The sequence below is a fragment of the Stegastes partitus genome, unplaced genomic scaffold, assembly GCF_000690725.1.
Source record: "Stegastes partitus isolate 25-593 unplaced genomic scaffold, Stegastes_partitus-1.0.2 Scaffold1043, whole genome shotgun sequence".
Lineage (NCBI taxonomy): Eukaryota > Metazoa > Chordata > Actinopteri > Pomacentridae > Stegastes > Stegastes partitus.
The window spans coordinates 107,596-122,772 of record NW_007578774.1 but is presented as its reverse complement, the minus strand read 5'-3'; the positions used below and the strand labels follow the sequence as shown (position 1 = coordinate 122,772).

Sequence of the window (15,177 nt, the reverse complement as noted above, 5' to 3'; positions counted from 1 at the left end):
CCGACCCAGTTCCACCAGTTCTGTCAGGAGGAATGGGCCAGAACTCATCAGACTGTTGTGAGAAGCTTGTGGAAGGAAACCCAGAACGTTTGACCCAAAGTCATAGAGTTTAAAGGCAACGCTAGCAGATACTGAGGAGATGGATGGAAACTTCTGACTTTGAAGGAAGTCATAAAAAAAACCCTCTCTCTCATTATTCTGGCGTTTAGCAAATAGAAATAATGTTGGTGATCCTAACTGACTTAAAACAGGAAAACTTTAGTCTGATTTAATGTCAGACTGTGAGAAAAAAAGGTTTTATGTCTTTTTATTTGCACAGATTATTATCGATATCATTTATTATTATTATTATCTATTGCTGAATTTAAATCAGCTAACAATGTCATCATCTTACAGATCTGTGAATTTAACAGCGTTACACTATTTCTTGCTGCACCTTTGCTGCCAGATTTGTTCCAGAACTGTTCTCCAGCTGCGTTCTGAAGCAGCTGCTGCTGTGTTTCAGGAGAGCCTCCGAGAGTCGTGTTCTCAGGTGACTCTGCTGCAGCAGCGAGAACGAGAGCGAGAGCTGGAACATGAGCGGGAGAAGGAGAGAGAGAGGGACCAGGCCCGGTCCACCCAGAACCTGAAGGAGCTGGAGGTCCAGGTCCAGGCTCTGGTGGAGCAGGGCCTGGTCCGGATGGAGAGGTCCTCCTCCGGACGCCTCCACGTCCAGGTGGTGCAGCAGAAAGGAGGTGAGTGGAGCAAACGCCTGCAGCTGCTTTTATCATTCTGACACATTCACTGGATGCTTTCTCTGTGAATAAAGACTGTTCACGTTTATATTCGTACTATTTTTAATGCTTTTGGCAGCATCATGCGTTCACCGTTTCCCTCGTGTTTGTAGTTTTTCTAGTGAGGACTTGACTGTGTGTTAACCTGCATGTGACACGAATCTGATCCTCCTGAAACCGTTCGTCCTCCAGGTCAAGTCAAAGTTTAGGTTTAGGAAGAAACAGATCAAAAGTAGCATGAAACAGCAGGTTTTTGCTTCTCTCCTGCAGCCTTAGTACAAAATTAAATCCAAAAACAATAATTTTAATCAGCTGCATTCAGAGCATCTGATTTGTTTCAGCGACCTGCACAGATAGAATTTATCAAACGCAAATCTGATCCGAGCCGACGCAGCTCTGAAGACAAAATAATCACCAAAATGTCGTGTTCAAATTTAACCAGTAGCAAATTTTTAGTGTCATTTCGGATGCATCCAATCAGCTGATTGATTAACGAGGCAGAGCAGCAGCATACGATCCTGCAGATACAAACTAAAGAGTGAGGACGACATTTCTGAAACTGCAGATTTCCTGATTTTATCCACTGCAGAGTTCACACAGGACGGTTCATAGAAACAATCTGCTGATGAGGTGTCAGAATTCAGATGAACAATCAGTCAGTGCCTCCCTCAGAACCAGCTGATTCTATATGTATGAAACCGTCAGCATGTTGAATGAAGCGATGTCAAATGGACCATCATACTATGAATATTTTCAGACTTACAGAAGTCAGTCGCTTTATAATTAGCTTATTATAACTTCAGAAGTTCAGGAGAAACATGAAGTTTTCAAGCTCAGACTCAACATCCTGAAGTAGCAGAAGAACGAGTTTGGATCCACTCCTGTTGTGAAAAACATTTAAGTACAATATGAGATACATCCATCATCATCTCTACACCTTAGTCCTCACCAGGGTCATGGGGGGCTGGAGTCTATCCCAGCTGACTCAGGGTGAAGACAGGTTCACCTGGACAGGTAACCAGTCTATCACAGGGCTACACTTAGAGACAGACAACCAAGCACACTCACATTCACACCTACAGACAATTTAGAATCACCAATTAACCTCAGCATGTTTTTGGACCTCGTGGGAGGAAGCTGGAGAACCCGGAGAGAACCCACGCTGCACGGGGAGAACATGGAGACTCCACAGAAAGATCCTGGGTGTCCTCACTGGGACGCGAACCGGCGACCTTCTAGCTGTGAGGCGACCGTGCTAAACACCGAGCCACCTTACAGCCTGACTTAGAATCATTAAAGATTAATTTAAGAACCAGAATTCACAACAGATACTGCCGTGTCCATCAAGTATAGTTTGGTGAGGTAACGGTGATTCGTGGAGATGCTTTGCTGTGGACGTTAACAGGAGTTGGTCTGGTTTTGACCATCAGATGTTCAATATGAAGGACACCAAGACAGGATGTAAAGTTACACAAACCTGTTGTTGTTCCTCTGACAGCTGGAGACGAACCTGATTCAGGGAACAACCGTGAAGCAGCTCGAACCTCCTCACAGTCCACAACTGAAGCTTCTCCACAGTCAGTGATGGTTCCAGCTCCTCCTCCTCCTCCTCCTCCTCCTCCTCCAGCCTCAGCTGTAGCTCCACCTCCTCCTCCTCCTCCACCTCCTCCTCCAGCAGCTCCACCTCCCCCGCTGCCTCCTGCAGGTGGTACGACCCAGCTGTCAGCCGAGGGGACGGGTGGGAGTTCAGGTGAGTCGGGCAGGTTTTACAGCTTTAGATCAGGTTCTGTTTGGACGCTGAAACAGGTTTTAGCTCAGTTTTGTGAATTCTCTGAACGTTTTCTGACTTTTCCTGCAGCTTGTAAAAAGAAGAAGCCCATTCAGACCAAATACCGGATGCCGCTGTTCAACTGGCAGGCCCTCAAGTCCAACCAGGTGGCAGGAACCATCTTCAACGAGCTGGACGACGAACACGTCTTAGAGGTTCGATCGCTTTGTGTTTCGTCTTCTGGGTTTCATCCGAACGAGGCACAAATTTCAGGCCTGCAGACAACAAGAGAAAATCATGGAATACTCTCGGAAAAACAGTCTACACATTGTCTGTAGATGAATTAAATGAGCCACGTAAACATTAAATACGTCAGACGTAGAAGTCTCCATTAGGTTGGACCAGTTCTAAACAGTAGTGCGTTCCCCCCACCGCCAAAAATAATGGATTAATCCTTGAAGTCACACCACGTCAACATGAGGTCACAAAACAAACACAAAGTCATTAATTTACATTTTTCTCCAAAAAGTCTGAGCGTAGGTGGAAGGAACCCACTGAGGTTTACTGGAAACTCAAAAATAAGCTAAAAAATATGACTTTTGTTGGACTTTTATAACATCTAGCTTTGTTTTTTAGAAAATAAAATAACCTAATTTCATGTAAATGCTATGATGGAGGCTTTTTATATTGTTTGTAGAGTTTATGAAGAAAAAAAAAAAGCAGGTAGTAATATTCTATAAACATTTGAAGTCTGGTGTGCAGGTGATTCACAGTAAAGTAGTTGAAATCAGATTATCTTTTGTTTTATACTGGAGCTCTGATTAATTATCCGTTTGTCTGTCTGGACTGCAACCAGGAGCTGAACATGGCGGCCTTTGAGGAGCAGTTTAAGACCAAAGCTCAGTCCACCCCCGTCGATCTGGGGACCCTGAAGATGAAGATGGCCCACAAGACTCCCAGCAAAGTGTCTCTCATGGAGCCCAACCGGGCCAAGAACCTGGCCATCACCCTGCGTAAGGAAGGAATGGCTGCCTCGGACATCTGCTGCGCCATCGAGACGTAAGAGCTGAAGTCAGGTTTAGCTGAATGACGGTAAATCATCAGGGCGCACATTCACGTCGCTGCCGTCCCCTCAGGTACAACCAGAAAGCCCTGAGCCTGGACTTCCTGGAGCTCCTGGAGCGCTTCATCCCCACCGAGTACGAGACGAAGCTGATCCACGGCTACGAGTGCGACGGCCGGAACCTGGACGAGCTCAGCGAGGAGGACCGCTTCATGGTCCGGTTCAGCAAGATCCCGCGACTGTCGCAGCGCATCAGCACGCTCACCTTCATGGGCAACTTCCCCGAGAGCGTCCAGCTCATCCAGCCGGTGAGTCCAGTCGGACGGTCTATCACCTGAAACGTGTTTGACAAAGACACTGAAGTGAGTTAAAGGACTCCTGGTGTCTCCGTTTACAGCAGCAGCTTCTTCAGAGCTGCACAAAATCACTTCATCAGTTTTTTTAGGGGGATGTAAACATGGTTTGGTTTGAGGGGCAACACACGAAGCAGGAGATTTCAAGCATCAAACACCTGATTTCCTGCATTCTAGGGACTTTTCTTGCAACAATTGATGCTAGAAATGTCTTTATCTATATAAAGATAAACTGGACTTAATGAGTTAGAGGCTACATATGACCTGCAACCCCGAAATCTACGTCTGTTGGTGTCAGACTAAGACATCATACTGCCATGCGTTCCTGAACTAAGACACGACCTAGAACCAGATACATATACATTTTTTTAGCATCTTAGCAAGTTGGAACCAAATTAGCTGTTAGCACCTCATGTTTTTACCACTGAAGAAAAGCTTTGTATAGTAATAATGGTAATGATCTTTATTTGTAGAGCACGTTTCAAAATCCAACTGCTTCAGCGCTCAACAGAATAAAACAGACGACTCATAAAATCAACACGTTTTATAAAAGCACATTGAAAAAGGTGAAAACATTATCGTTGATTTTACATTTTACTCTACAGTTGTGTTAATCTTTTCATCTCACTCTGCAAGAAAGCAAATAAACATAATCCCCAACATACAAGACTGCTCCTTTAATATGAACTGTAAAAAAAAACTACAGATAAGGCAGCAGGTTGTAACCGTCTATTGACCCGTTGACATGTTTCTTGCAGCAACTGAACGCCATCATCGCCGCCTCGATGTCGCTCAAATCTTCCAGCAAGTTGAAGAAAATTCTGGAGGTAATTATTGTTTTTTTTTTTTAATTTTACAGAATCTGTAGCAGGTCAGATTAATGACACCCATCAATAAATAATGTAATCCAGGAAGTGGAGTGTGGTTTGTTGCTTCCAGCTGTTCAGGACTGTTTCCTCTGAGTTTGTTAAATACCTGCAAGAGTATTTTTGACAATTTCCCTGAGGTTTACACCAAAGGGATCAATAAAGTTTTATTCTATTCTATTCAACAGCAGTAACTTTATTATTACCAATAATTATCAATGATTCCTGACATTGAGAAAACACTGATCAGGATTTCACAGCAGGTCAGTTTATCGGTTAGCAGGTTTAGATTTACTCTTGTTTATCAGCGCCTTATTGTACATGACATCACTTGATGTCCGTCTAGTCCTTCCTGTTTGATAAATATCGTACCGTGACACTGCAGTCGGTGCGTTTAAATCAGGAGCATTAATGACAGCAAACCTTGTGACTCTTGTTTCTGGTCTAAAGATCATCTTGGCATTTGGAAACTACATGAACAGCAGCAAGCGAGGAGCAGCGTACGGCTTCCGCCTGCAGAGTCTGGACTTGGTGCGTGAACTCGTTTGCAGCTACGAGCTAATTTTTAAATTGAGTTTCTGTCGATAATCCAGTAGTCATCTGATGTCGTATTGTTTCTTCCAAGCTGTTGGACACTAAATCTACGGACCGCAGGCAGACTTTGCTGCACTTTATCGTCGGCATCATCCAGGAGAAATACCCGGAGCTGCAGTCCTTCTACACCGAGCTGCACTTCCTGGACAAGGCGGCGCTGGGTAAGAGCAGGAGGAGGCGTGTTAACGGGTCACAGGTGGAGTTAAAGACCTTAACGAATACTGAACTCAGATTGTTTAGATTTTTTTAGCAGCAGCATTTGTGTCTTTGCTGGTGCAGACTATGAGACCACAGGCTGTTTATTAAATATGGATGCAGCCTCCAGATTTATGAAGTGAAACGTTGAAGCGGCATTCTGTCTAACAGCCAGCAGGGGGCGACGACTGTGGCCTCAAAACAAATAACACCACAGAACTAATTATTGGTTAATATGTGTTCTTTAGCTTCTAGTAAATTCAGTTTTTTTCTAAATAATATTGGACCATAATGAAAAAAAAATAAGAAAATTCAACCTTTAATTCAAGCACATTTATTCAGTGTGAAAAAAATCCCACATTAAAAAATAATTCTTTTATCAAATCACAATTATCAGCACCCTTGATGTTAATACTACGTACAGCCCCTTTTGCCAACAAGTCATTTGAGTTGAAGGTGACATTTTTCTACAGTTTTCAGTGTGAGACGAGCTTCTGCGATAAAAACTGAATTTATTTTAAAGCTTTTAACACGTCTTCACCAATAATTATGGATATTAAGTCTATGAGACAATTAGTCTAATTCTGACTTGATTTATTACCTCAGTGAACATTTTCCTCATAAACTGATGGTCTCAGTCGCTAATTACAAGCCTCCCTTAACACAGAATGATGTTTGTTTTGTAAATTATGGTTCCATTCAGAGGAAATTACAGTTCGTGTTTGCAAATATTACATTCACCCCAACACTGAAAATCTTGTTTCTACAGCACAAAGTCATGTTCTAGTGACGGTTCTGTTTCTGTGTGTTGGCTGGTAGTCGTTTCATATAGATTTCTGTACTGGGGATGATTCTAGTGAAGCTGTCGGTGTCACATGTAAATGAGGAGGATCACTTTATTCCTGCAGGTTATCTTTTCTTTCACCTCGTTCCCACAGCGTGACCCATACATTCGCTTTAACCCCGTGAGTCTAATGCAGGGGTGTCGAACTCCGGTCCTCGAGGGCCGCCGTCCTGCAAGTTTTAGATGTGTCCCTCTTCCAACACACCTGATTCAAATGATCAGCTCATCATTAAGCTCTGCAGAAGCCGGATAGCGATCCTGATCATTTGAATCAGGTGTGTTGGAAGAGGGACACATCTAAAACTTGCAGGATTGCGGCCCTCGAGGACCAGGATTGGACACCCCTGCTCTAATGACTGTGAAACAGTGAGAATGTTCAGCTTTAAACCGACCTCTGGTTTTGTGTCCTGCAGTTTCCGTGGACAGCATCCTGCAGGACGTCCGCGCTCTGGAGAGAGGCATGGAGGTGACGAGGAGGGAGCTGTCGGTGGAAAAAGAAAACCCGGTTCTGCAGAGGTTCATCAGCAGCAACACCGAGCTGCTCGGCTCGCTCATCGCCGACGGGAAGACGGCGCAGGTCAGCAGCTTTAATTAAGAGGCTTGGTGTAAACTCAGCGAGAGTTTTTTGGAGGTCGTGAGATGAACGCGTTATCGGTCTTGCAGGACGTGTATGACTCAGCGGTGGACTACTTCGGGGAGAACTCTAAAACCACGCCGCCCTCCATGTTCTTCCCTGTTTTTGTCAGATTCATCAAAGCGTACAAGGTCAGATAAGAGCCACTACAGTTTATCAGCAGCTATCAGTTCAAGCTTTTTATGGGGCCTTAATACTTTTAATGGGTTCTTCTCTGATAGCAAGCCGAGCAGGACATCGAGCAGAGGAAGAGACACGTCCTGAACTGTGAAGCTCCGTCGACTCCTCCCAAACCTGAAGTCACAGGGAACAAGGTAACGTCTCAGTTTGAGTTTTGAAAGAAAGCAGCCAGAGCAGGAAAACCAAACACAGGACTGCCCTAGTGACAGCAGAAGAGTCTAAACCAGGGGTCTCGAACTCCGGTCCTTGAGGGCCGCAATCTTGCAAGTTTTAGATGTTTCCGTCTTCCAACACACCTGATTCACATGATCAGGATCGTTATCAGGCTTCTGCAGAGCTTGATGCTGAGCTGATCATTTTAATCAGGTGTGTTGGAAGAAGGAAACATGTAAAACTTGCAGGATTGCGGCCCTCGAGGACCGGAGTTCGAGACCCCTGGTCTAAACACTGTGGCCGCTCACAGACGTTACAACCTCCAGGATGTTTTTACTCTTTGAATCCTATAAAGTTTTTAAAAATGGCCAAAATTACACCATTTTTGGAGCAAGAAACTGTAAAAACAGGGAAACAATTGCCATATTGTGAACCTTACAACAGTCCTGGAACTAATCGTGTTAGTTTTGGTTTCAGCGACCAAATCTGAGCTCACAGCCTGAATATTTTATCAAAGTCAATTTATTCTACTACTGCTCAATTTGTTTAAAAAAATACCAGAAACTAATTCTACCGACTCTGGTGTGAGCAGCAGTTGCTTGGCAGAGATTCAGGAATCTCTCGGCTGAACTGCAGGTTGTGTTTACGCAGAGGAGTGAGGACAGCATAGACTCAATTTAAAATGTAAGCATTATATTTACATTAGATTGCATTTATATAACACCAACATACATCACCTCATCGCAGATCAGTCCACAGTTTCCTTAGAGCAGGTGACGGGGCAACGAACACAAAACAAACCTTCACTGGGAAAGAAGGAAAAGAAGAATGAATCTATAGGAGGTGAAGGCCCGAGTTGTCCCGTATTGCTAACGGCTGAGGGAGTCTTCATCCAAATCAAAGTTAAATTAATGTCAGAAACACCAATAAGCTGATTCATGTCTAAGTTCTGTTCTCTGAGCTGGAGGACCAGCAAATCAGGACCAGACACAAAAACACATTTATGAGTTTTCACATGAACTCAAACTTCCTGCTCCGACACAAACGGACCATCATTTTACTGAAGTGATCGTTAGAGTTTGTCTGTTTTCACATCCAAAGACAAAACCAAACCAACATAAACGCGCCATGACGGCCCACAAAGATTCAGTTTTCCTTTTCATTCTTGTTCCCGGCAGCAGATGTCTGTGTGAAACCAGCACACAGATTTCAGTAGAAAAAGCTTCTCCGTTTGACTAAATAGCTGAAGTGAAGCTACAAAGTTGGTGCAGCAGCTGAAGCAAAGACCAAACAGAGAGAAGTTCTGCGTCCATGTCCGACCGGCTCACTAATGCGAATACAAACGACGGCTGAGGCTGTGACAAACATTTTTAGCTCAGCAGGAGATTCGTTTACAAGCTCATGTCTTCGCCCATCTGACGCCGTCGTGAGCTGCACAGATTGCAGAACGCGCCGCGGCAGCTCGGCGAGGTTTAATTTTCTGTTTATAGAAATAAAACCGACTTGACTGTGACTCACAGGAAGAGGAAGGCTGGACTCGTTTGATTTGTTGTTTCAGGCTCCGGCGACGTCCAAACTGCCTCAGATGGATCTGATAGCGGAGCTGAAGAAGAGGCAGGTTTCTCCTCTGGTGAGGGAGGGGAAGGACGGAGCCATCGAGGACATCATCACAGGTAGGAGGCACACCGGGGGTCACATCTGGAGGGGACGGTTTGGTTTGTGGGTGTTTGAGGTGTTTATCAGTCAGTGTGATGAAGTTAATAAACCCAGTTCAGCCACTAAAAAGGGACAAAAACTTCTATATTTAGAATATTCTCACTGCTTTCTCACTACTTCTTCTCAACCATATTCCTACATTTCTGGTACGATGTTAAACCAGAGTTCCATCCAGATAACACAGTTGTAAATAGAAATACAGACGTTCCACATTTGAGACGACGTAGAGACAAAGACAGAGTGATCTGACAGCACGGTACAGCGCTGAAGGTATTCTAACTGTACCGATGTTTAATTACAACCACTACAGATCAGAGCTGATTTAAATTAAAGGGCCAACACGTCATGAACACACTGCTGGTGACTAAACTGACGACACAGGTACAAACACTGAAAGATGCCTAATGACGGTTAAATCATCTAAAGTGAAGCTGCTGCTCAGATATCTGCAGCCATCTTCAGCTAAAACCAACGTGCAGGTTTCTCCCATCTGTTATCTGTAAACTACATTTTGGTTATTCAGTTTATTTTTTCACATCATTAAATAAGACAAAACAGCTGCTGCTACATTTCTGTTTGCTTTCGAGGTGACAGCTTCACTTGGGACAGAGTCAGGCTAGCAGTTTCCCTCCGTTTACAGTCTTTATGCTAAGCTAGGCTAACTACCTCCTGACCTCCAGCTCTGTAGAACATGAACGGGCTATAAATGAACTCATCTCATTCCCAAAATGTTCATATGTTCATTTCAGATCTGACTTCTGCCTTCTTCCTGCTTTGCACTGTTTCTAAACATCTCCTCCTGTTTTCAGCTCTCTTCACTGCCAACCTTCTCTTCTGATTTCTCCTCCTCCTTGTTTGTCCCTCCTCTCTTCCCGTCCTCTCTGGTGTCTTCAGCTCTTAAATCCGTGCCCTTCACGGCTCGCTCCGCCAAACGCTCGTCTCGTCTCTTCTGCGACTCCGTCTTCAGCGACGAGGTGACGTCTGAAAATCCCTCGACGCCGCTTCCTTTTCTCTGAGATGCTGTTGTTGTGTTTTGTGAACCTGCAGGGACGGAGAGCAGACGTTACTCAGAACATTTAAGTGTCGTCTGGTTGAATGCGTGTAAATCAAATCCACTCATAAACGGTAGCAGTGAGACCAGATGCTGGTGGATGAAGCTGAGCAGACGTCGTCCTCTGACACCTCAGCGCCTCCTCACATGTGAATTGGACTCAGTTTGCCCTTGAAGCAGTATTTGGGGTGCTGACTGGATTTAAGCCTCGTGACTTTCCTCCTGAGGTTTCCGTTGTTTTCTGACACATCTGAAGCCGCCTGCTGCCTTCACAGAGGATCAAACTGACTCCTCTCATTTCCTACGAGCTCAATCCTGCTGCTGGTTTGTCGTGTTGACGGCTAGCAGCTACGTTGAGCTTCACATCAGTGGTCAGTGTCACAAAGGTGTGTCTCTGTTAACCAGATCTAAATCAGCTGTTTGTCCCTTTAACTGATGATTCTCTATAAACGATAGACTATCAGCTGTAAATTTGTACGTTACTAGAACCGCTGAATGGATGAACTGGTATTTATTACAGAGAATGTTTAACCAGTAACATTCATTTTGCTTTGATTTGGCCAAAAATTAAATGAACATCCTGCCTTATGGGAGTCAGACCTAAACGCACTTCAGCACCACATCCTGTTTAGATCCATGAAGTGTAACACGGTTAATGAGCAGCTCCATGGATCAGTAAACCCCACACAGGCCGTCTGGACTTTTTAAAAGGATTTTGGCTGTAAAACACTCAGAAGTCAGACTGACTGATTGTTTTTGCACCAAACAGTGAAGGAGTTACGGTAACGTGAAGCCCACATGGTTCAGTGGAGGCAGAGTGGATGTTTTCTGTTTGTGTTCAGGCAGCAGGAACTTATGAGTGTGTTGTGGTACCGTAATACAACGATTATCTCCATCCATACATCATCTATACACCGCTTAGTCCTCACTTGGGTCATGGGGGGCTGGAGTCTATCCCAGCTGACTCAGGGTGAAGGCAGGTTCACCTGGACAGGTAACCAGTCTATCACAGGGCTACACTTAGAGACAGACAACCAAGCACACTCACATTCACACCTACAGACAATTTACAATCACCAATTAACCTCAACATGTTTTTGGACCGTGTTGGAGGAAGCCGAGAACCCGGGGAGAACATGGAGACTCCACACAGAAAGATCCTGGGTGTCCTCACTGGGACGCGAACTGGCGACCTTCTATCTGTGAGGTGACGGTGCTAACCACCGATCCACCTTGCAGCCCTCCACCTTCCAAGCTCGTCTTCTCTTCTGTCAGAAGCTGTTAGAGTTTCTTCTCAAGCACAAACAGTCATAGAGTTGTGGCTCTAACACACTGTTCCTTCCTGTCAGACCTTTTAATGTTCCTCATCGTTCTCCGTTAAAACAACCTGTTGACTGAAGGTTCAGGACGTTATTGGTTCATTTTGTGCAGAGGCAGTCATGTGACGCGATAAACTTTTGAGTTTGAAGCAGAAAGTCTGAGTGAACGTAGAAAGTGGAGACGCACCTTTGTGACACCTGATGACTGTGTTCAGGCCTCAGAGGCGCAAAATGATTCGACAGAGAGTCTAGAAATAAGCAAAATGACGACAAAGTCCACCACAAACCAGCTTCAAACACACTAACCAGCAGCTACACGTGTCGTCTCCCCGTCCCTCCACCTGACACACCAACACTTTATCATTAATATGAATCACAGCCCTTCACACATGTTCAAATGTAGCTCCTGTGAACAAAGATGAGAACTTCAGTGTTTTAACTTGCATCAGATGTTTGGCTCTCTGATGGACTCTGGTGTTTGTCGCCTCAGATCTGAGGAACCAGCCGTACAGACGGACGGACGGCGGCCGGCGGAGCGCCAAATGGAAACCAGGGCAGCAGCTGCAGGTTTCCTCGGACATCTCGCTGTGACAAGACGACGAGCTTCACAAGCACAAGACGTTCAACTCTGCGGCTCTGATGCATGCGGACGAATGCAGAGGCGCAAATGCATGAAACCAGATCACACCTGCAGCACAACGAGGCCCAAACATCCGCCTCAGCTCGCTCCAACTCCACCAGAGACTCTCTGAGCAAACTGATCGTAGACGTTCTGTGATTTGAATAATCGAATGTTAAAGAGAGAATTACTAGCAGCCAATGACGCTGGATGTCACACGAGCTAATCGAGACAATTACACGGAGGATGGCGAGCTAACGAGAGTCCTTCATTAAGGCGACTGCTCGTGAATCAGTTTGATAGTTTTCTTAAAAAGGCTCGAGACGTGATTTTTTAATTGGTGTTAATTTAGAACATGAATTGCCACTGCCCGTCCGTCGGTCTCCTGTAGAGCTGCTCAACGATTACGCTGAAGATTTGTAATATATTTAAATTATTTTTAATACTGGAGTGTAACAGCGACGCACTTCTACTTTGCTTCTGCATTTCAACAAATAAAGCATTTTATACCGTCTTCATGGTGTGTTTCTGCTGTTATGGTTAAAAATTAAAAAGATTTCTATTTGCTGATTAAGAGCTCAGTGTCAGAAAACTACTGTTATTATTTATCCTGTTATGAAGCCGTGAGCTTCTGTTTGGCTTTAAAACGTCTCAGAGATCAGAAAACTGGTTTAATGTCATTTTCTTCCCATTTGAAGCTGTGAACTGCTCAATTTTCTGTGAATATTACAACTTTATTCTTGAAAAGTGCACTTTTTAGTCCTATAAATTACAAAATCGGTCATTATTAGTTTGTCTGAGGAAATTAGGTCGAATAAGTTTGAGATGATTTTATTGTAAAGTTGACCGAAATTTAAAAAACAAAAACAAATTTTTTTTACTATTTATACATAACATATAACTTTTATTTTAAGGTTACGTCGTCATCTCAAATTATTAAACTGTATTATAATTTTTTTTTTTTTTTACTGAATGTTATTTTAACATTTATTATTCTTGTTTATAAAGTAATCAATCGAATATTCTTTTTAAGTTCATACAGTTTCTGAAAATATTTTACGTTTATTGTAAAACTAAACACAAATAAAATATTTTTTAATATTTCAAATAATTACAAATTACAAGATTTTGTTGAAAACAATCATTAAAACTCGTAAAACTGTCATTTTTTTTTCATTTGACTCTCTACAATTAAAGTGAAATTGTTTTCATAAGAATGAAATATGAGAATCTGACGACTTTTTAAAAGTTATTTTACCTTCATAGTAAAGTTACAGCTACAAGCACATAAATAAACCAGCTGGTAGCCGTCGGTTAATGAAAGAAAAAACCCACAACGGTCACAGAAACAACTTGAATCTGACAAAAGTAATAATAAATAAAAATTCTATGAAAACTAACCAGTGAAAATCAGAAACTGCTTTTGAATCGTGGTTCAACAGAATTATTTAAAAAAAACAAAAACTACGACCTTATACCACAAAAATCTGTTTTCTTTAAATATTTATCTCCACATTTTGGCTTTTTCATCTAAAAAAAAAATTATCTTTAATTTACCAGGTTGGCAACGAAGCTACAACTTATTTAAATTCTATCGTTTTCTTTACTGTAGGATTTAAACATTAATCTGTGGAAGTTTTGCAACCTGGATCATGAACTTATGACTTATTAAACTGCAGCATTTTCTCAACATAATACGATTTCTTCATAATTTGCGGCTGTAATCTTAAAATATTCCAGTTTCTTACGGTATAACGACCACTCTATTCTCAAACCACTAACAGCAGCCCAACGACTGCTTTTAATTCTCTGTGAGGGAAGCTTCTGCGCAGGAAACTACGTTTGACGGAGTTCTTTACTGCATATTCATACAGTGTTTGCAGCTGAAGCGCTTTACGGTTCAATTCTGTTTCTAGCAGATGTTGGAACTTTCACAACTTTCTGACTGCGGCGAGGCTCATACGAACAAAAGAAGCGTTACGATGCAGAACGGGACGACTCTCAGGAGGAAAAACACTGTTCCAAGACGGAGCTGAGAAGAAAGAAAAAGGTTCACGTGTGAGCCTCAGTTTTCCTGGAAAACAGCGTAAAAGGCTTTTAAAGCTTCGCCGACATCGCTGCAGCAGGAAGTTTGTTTCTCGGTGGCCTTTTGCTCTCCGCACATCTCTGATCGATCACAGATGAAAACAGAAATCTTTGGGAGTTTTTCCTCCTGAGAGCTGCTCTCATGTGGCCAATAACGGAGTTTATTGGTGTTGGTCTGTTCGCACAAAACTACAAAATCACTCATCGACGAAGACTTCAAACACAAGAGCGGCCCGATGACTCAACAGCACAGACCAACGACGCTCTGTCAGTTTTCTAAAACTGTTTTTCGTAATGAGTAGACTGACGCAGCAACGTGCCAACTCGCTTGAGCTGCTGTGTTAAAAAAAAAAGGTGAAAAAGTCAAAACAAATAAATAAAAAACGCCCGAATTACGACAAAAGCTTCGGTCCAAAGTGGTGCCGTCGCTGTGTGAAGCTTCAGCACTTTGCAAAGACAAACTGTGTTCATTGTTTGTTGCTTTGCCAAGAAAACGTTGATTTATTTAAACTATATAACTCAACCATTAATGTCGTTTCTTAAATCGGACTGTTGAGTTGACTTTCTTCTGGTCTTCAACCATTTTAATGGCAGAATGTTTGCTCAATAATAAATGCAGAAAACAAAAAGCAAACGATTTCTTAAACTACAAAGACTTGCTGGTTGCAGCGTCTCCAAAGCGGTTGTTTCTGTTCCAGCTTTTTATTTTTACGTTCTGGACAAACATTTAAATACGACGTCTTGGACGCAGGGATACGACGGCAGGAACTTTCTCACAACTTACAAAGAAATAACCTGAAGGATCATCTGTAATATGCAAAATACTTTTCATTTTTACTTCAGGGTCTGTTTTAGTTTAATGTTATTTCCTCCTGGACTCAGACTTCACACTGTGAGAAGAGCTTTTTAAAATCTGATCACTTTACCTTCAGGAGGGACGACTTCAGTTTGGATTTTGCATCTT

At 43.1% G+C, this 15,177-nt stretch overlaps 1 protein-coding gene across 1 annotated transcript in view; it reads left to right on the top strand.

Annotated features, from left to right (window-relative positions):
- LOC103367392 (formin-like protein 1) overlaps window positions 1–12,642 on the top strand; it is a 43,940-nt gene extending 31,298 nt beyond the window's left edge. The window contains exons 14-26 of the mRNA XM_008295398.1: window positions 506–734; window positions 2,272–2,523; window positions 2,632–2,756; window positions 3,398–3,600; window positions 3,678–3,912; window positions 4,716–4,784; window positions 5,274–5,354; window positions 5,449–5,578; window positions 6,870–7,033; window positions 7,120–7,221; window positions 7,312–7,404; window positions 8,982–9,096; window positions 12,000–12,642. Coding sequence (XP_008293620.1) covers window positions 506–734; window positions 2,272–2,523; window positions 2,632–2,756; window positions 3,398–3,600; window positions 3,678–3,912; window positions 4,716–4,784; window positions 5,274–5,354; window positions 5,449–5,578; window positions 6,870–7,033; window positions 7,120–7,221; window positions 7,312–7,404; window positions 8,982–9,096; window positions 12,000–12,100 — 1,899 coding nt within the window. The 3' untranslated portion in view covers window positions 12,101–12,642. The remainder of the gene's footprint in view (window positions 1–505; window positions 735–2,271; window positions 2,524–2,631; window positions 2,757–3,397; window positions 3,601–3,677; window positions 3,913–4,715; window positions 4,785–5,273; window positions 5,355–5,448; window positions 5,579–6,869; window positions 7,034–7,119; window positions 7,222–7,311; window positions 7,405–8,981; window positions 9,097–11,999) is intronic.
- Window positions 12,643–15,177: the final 2,535 nt, after the last annotated feature.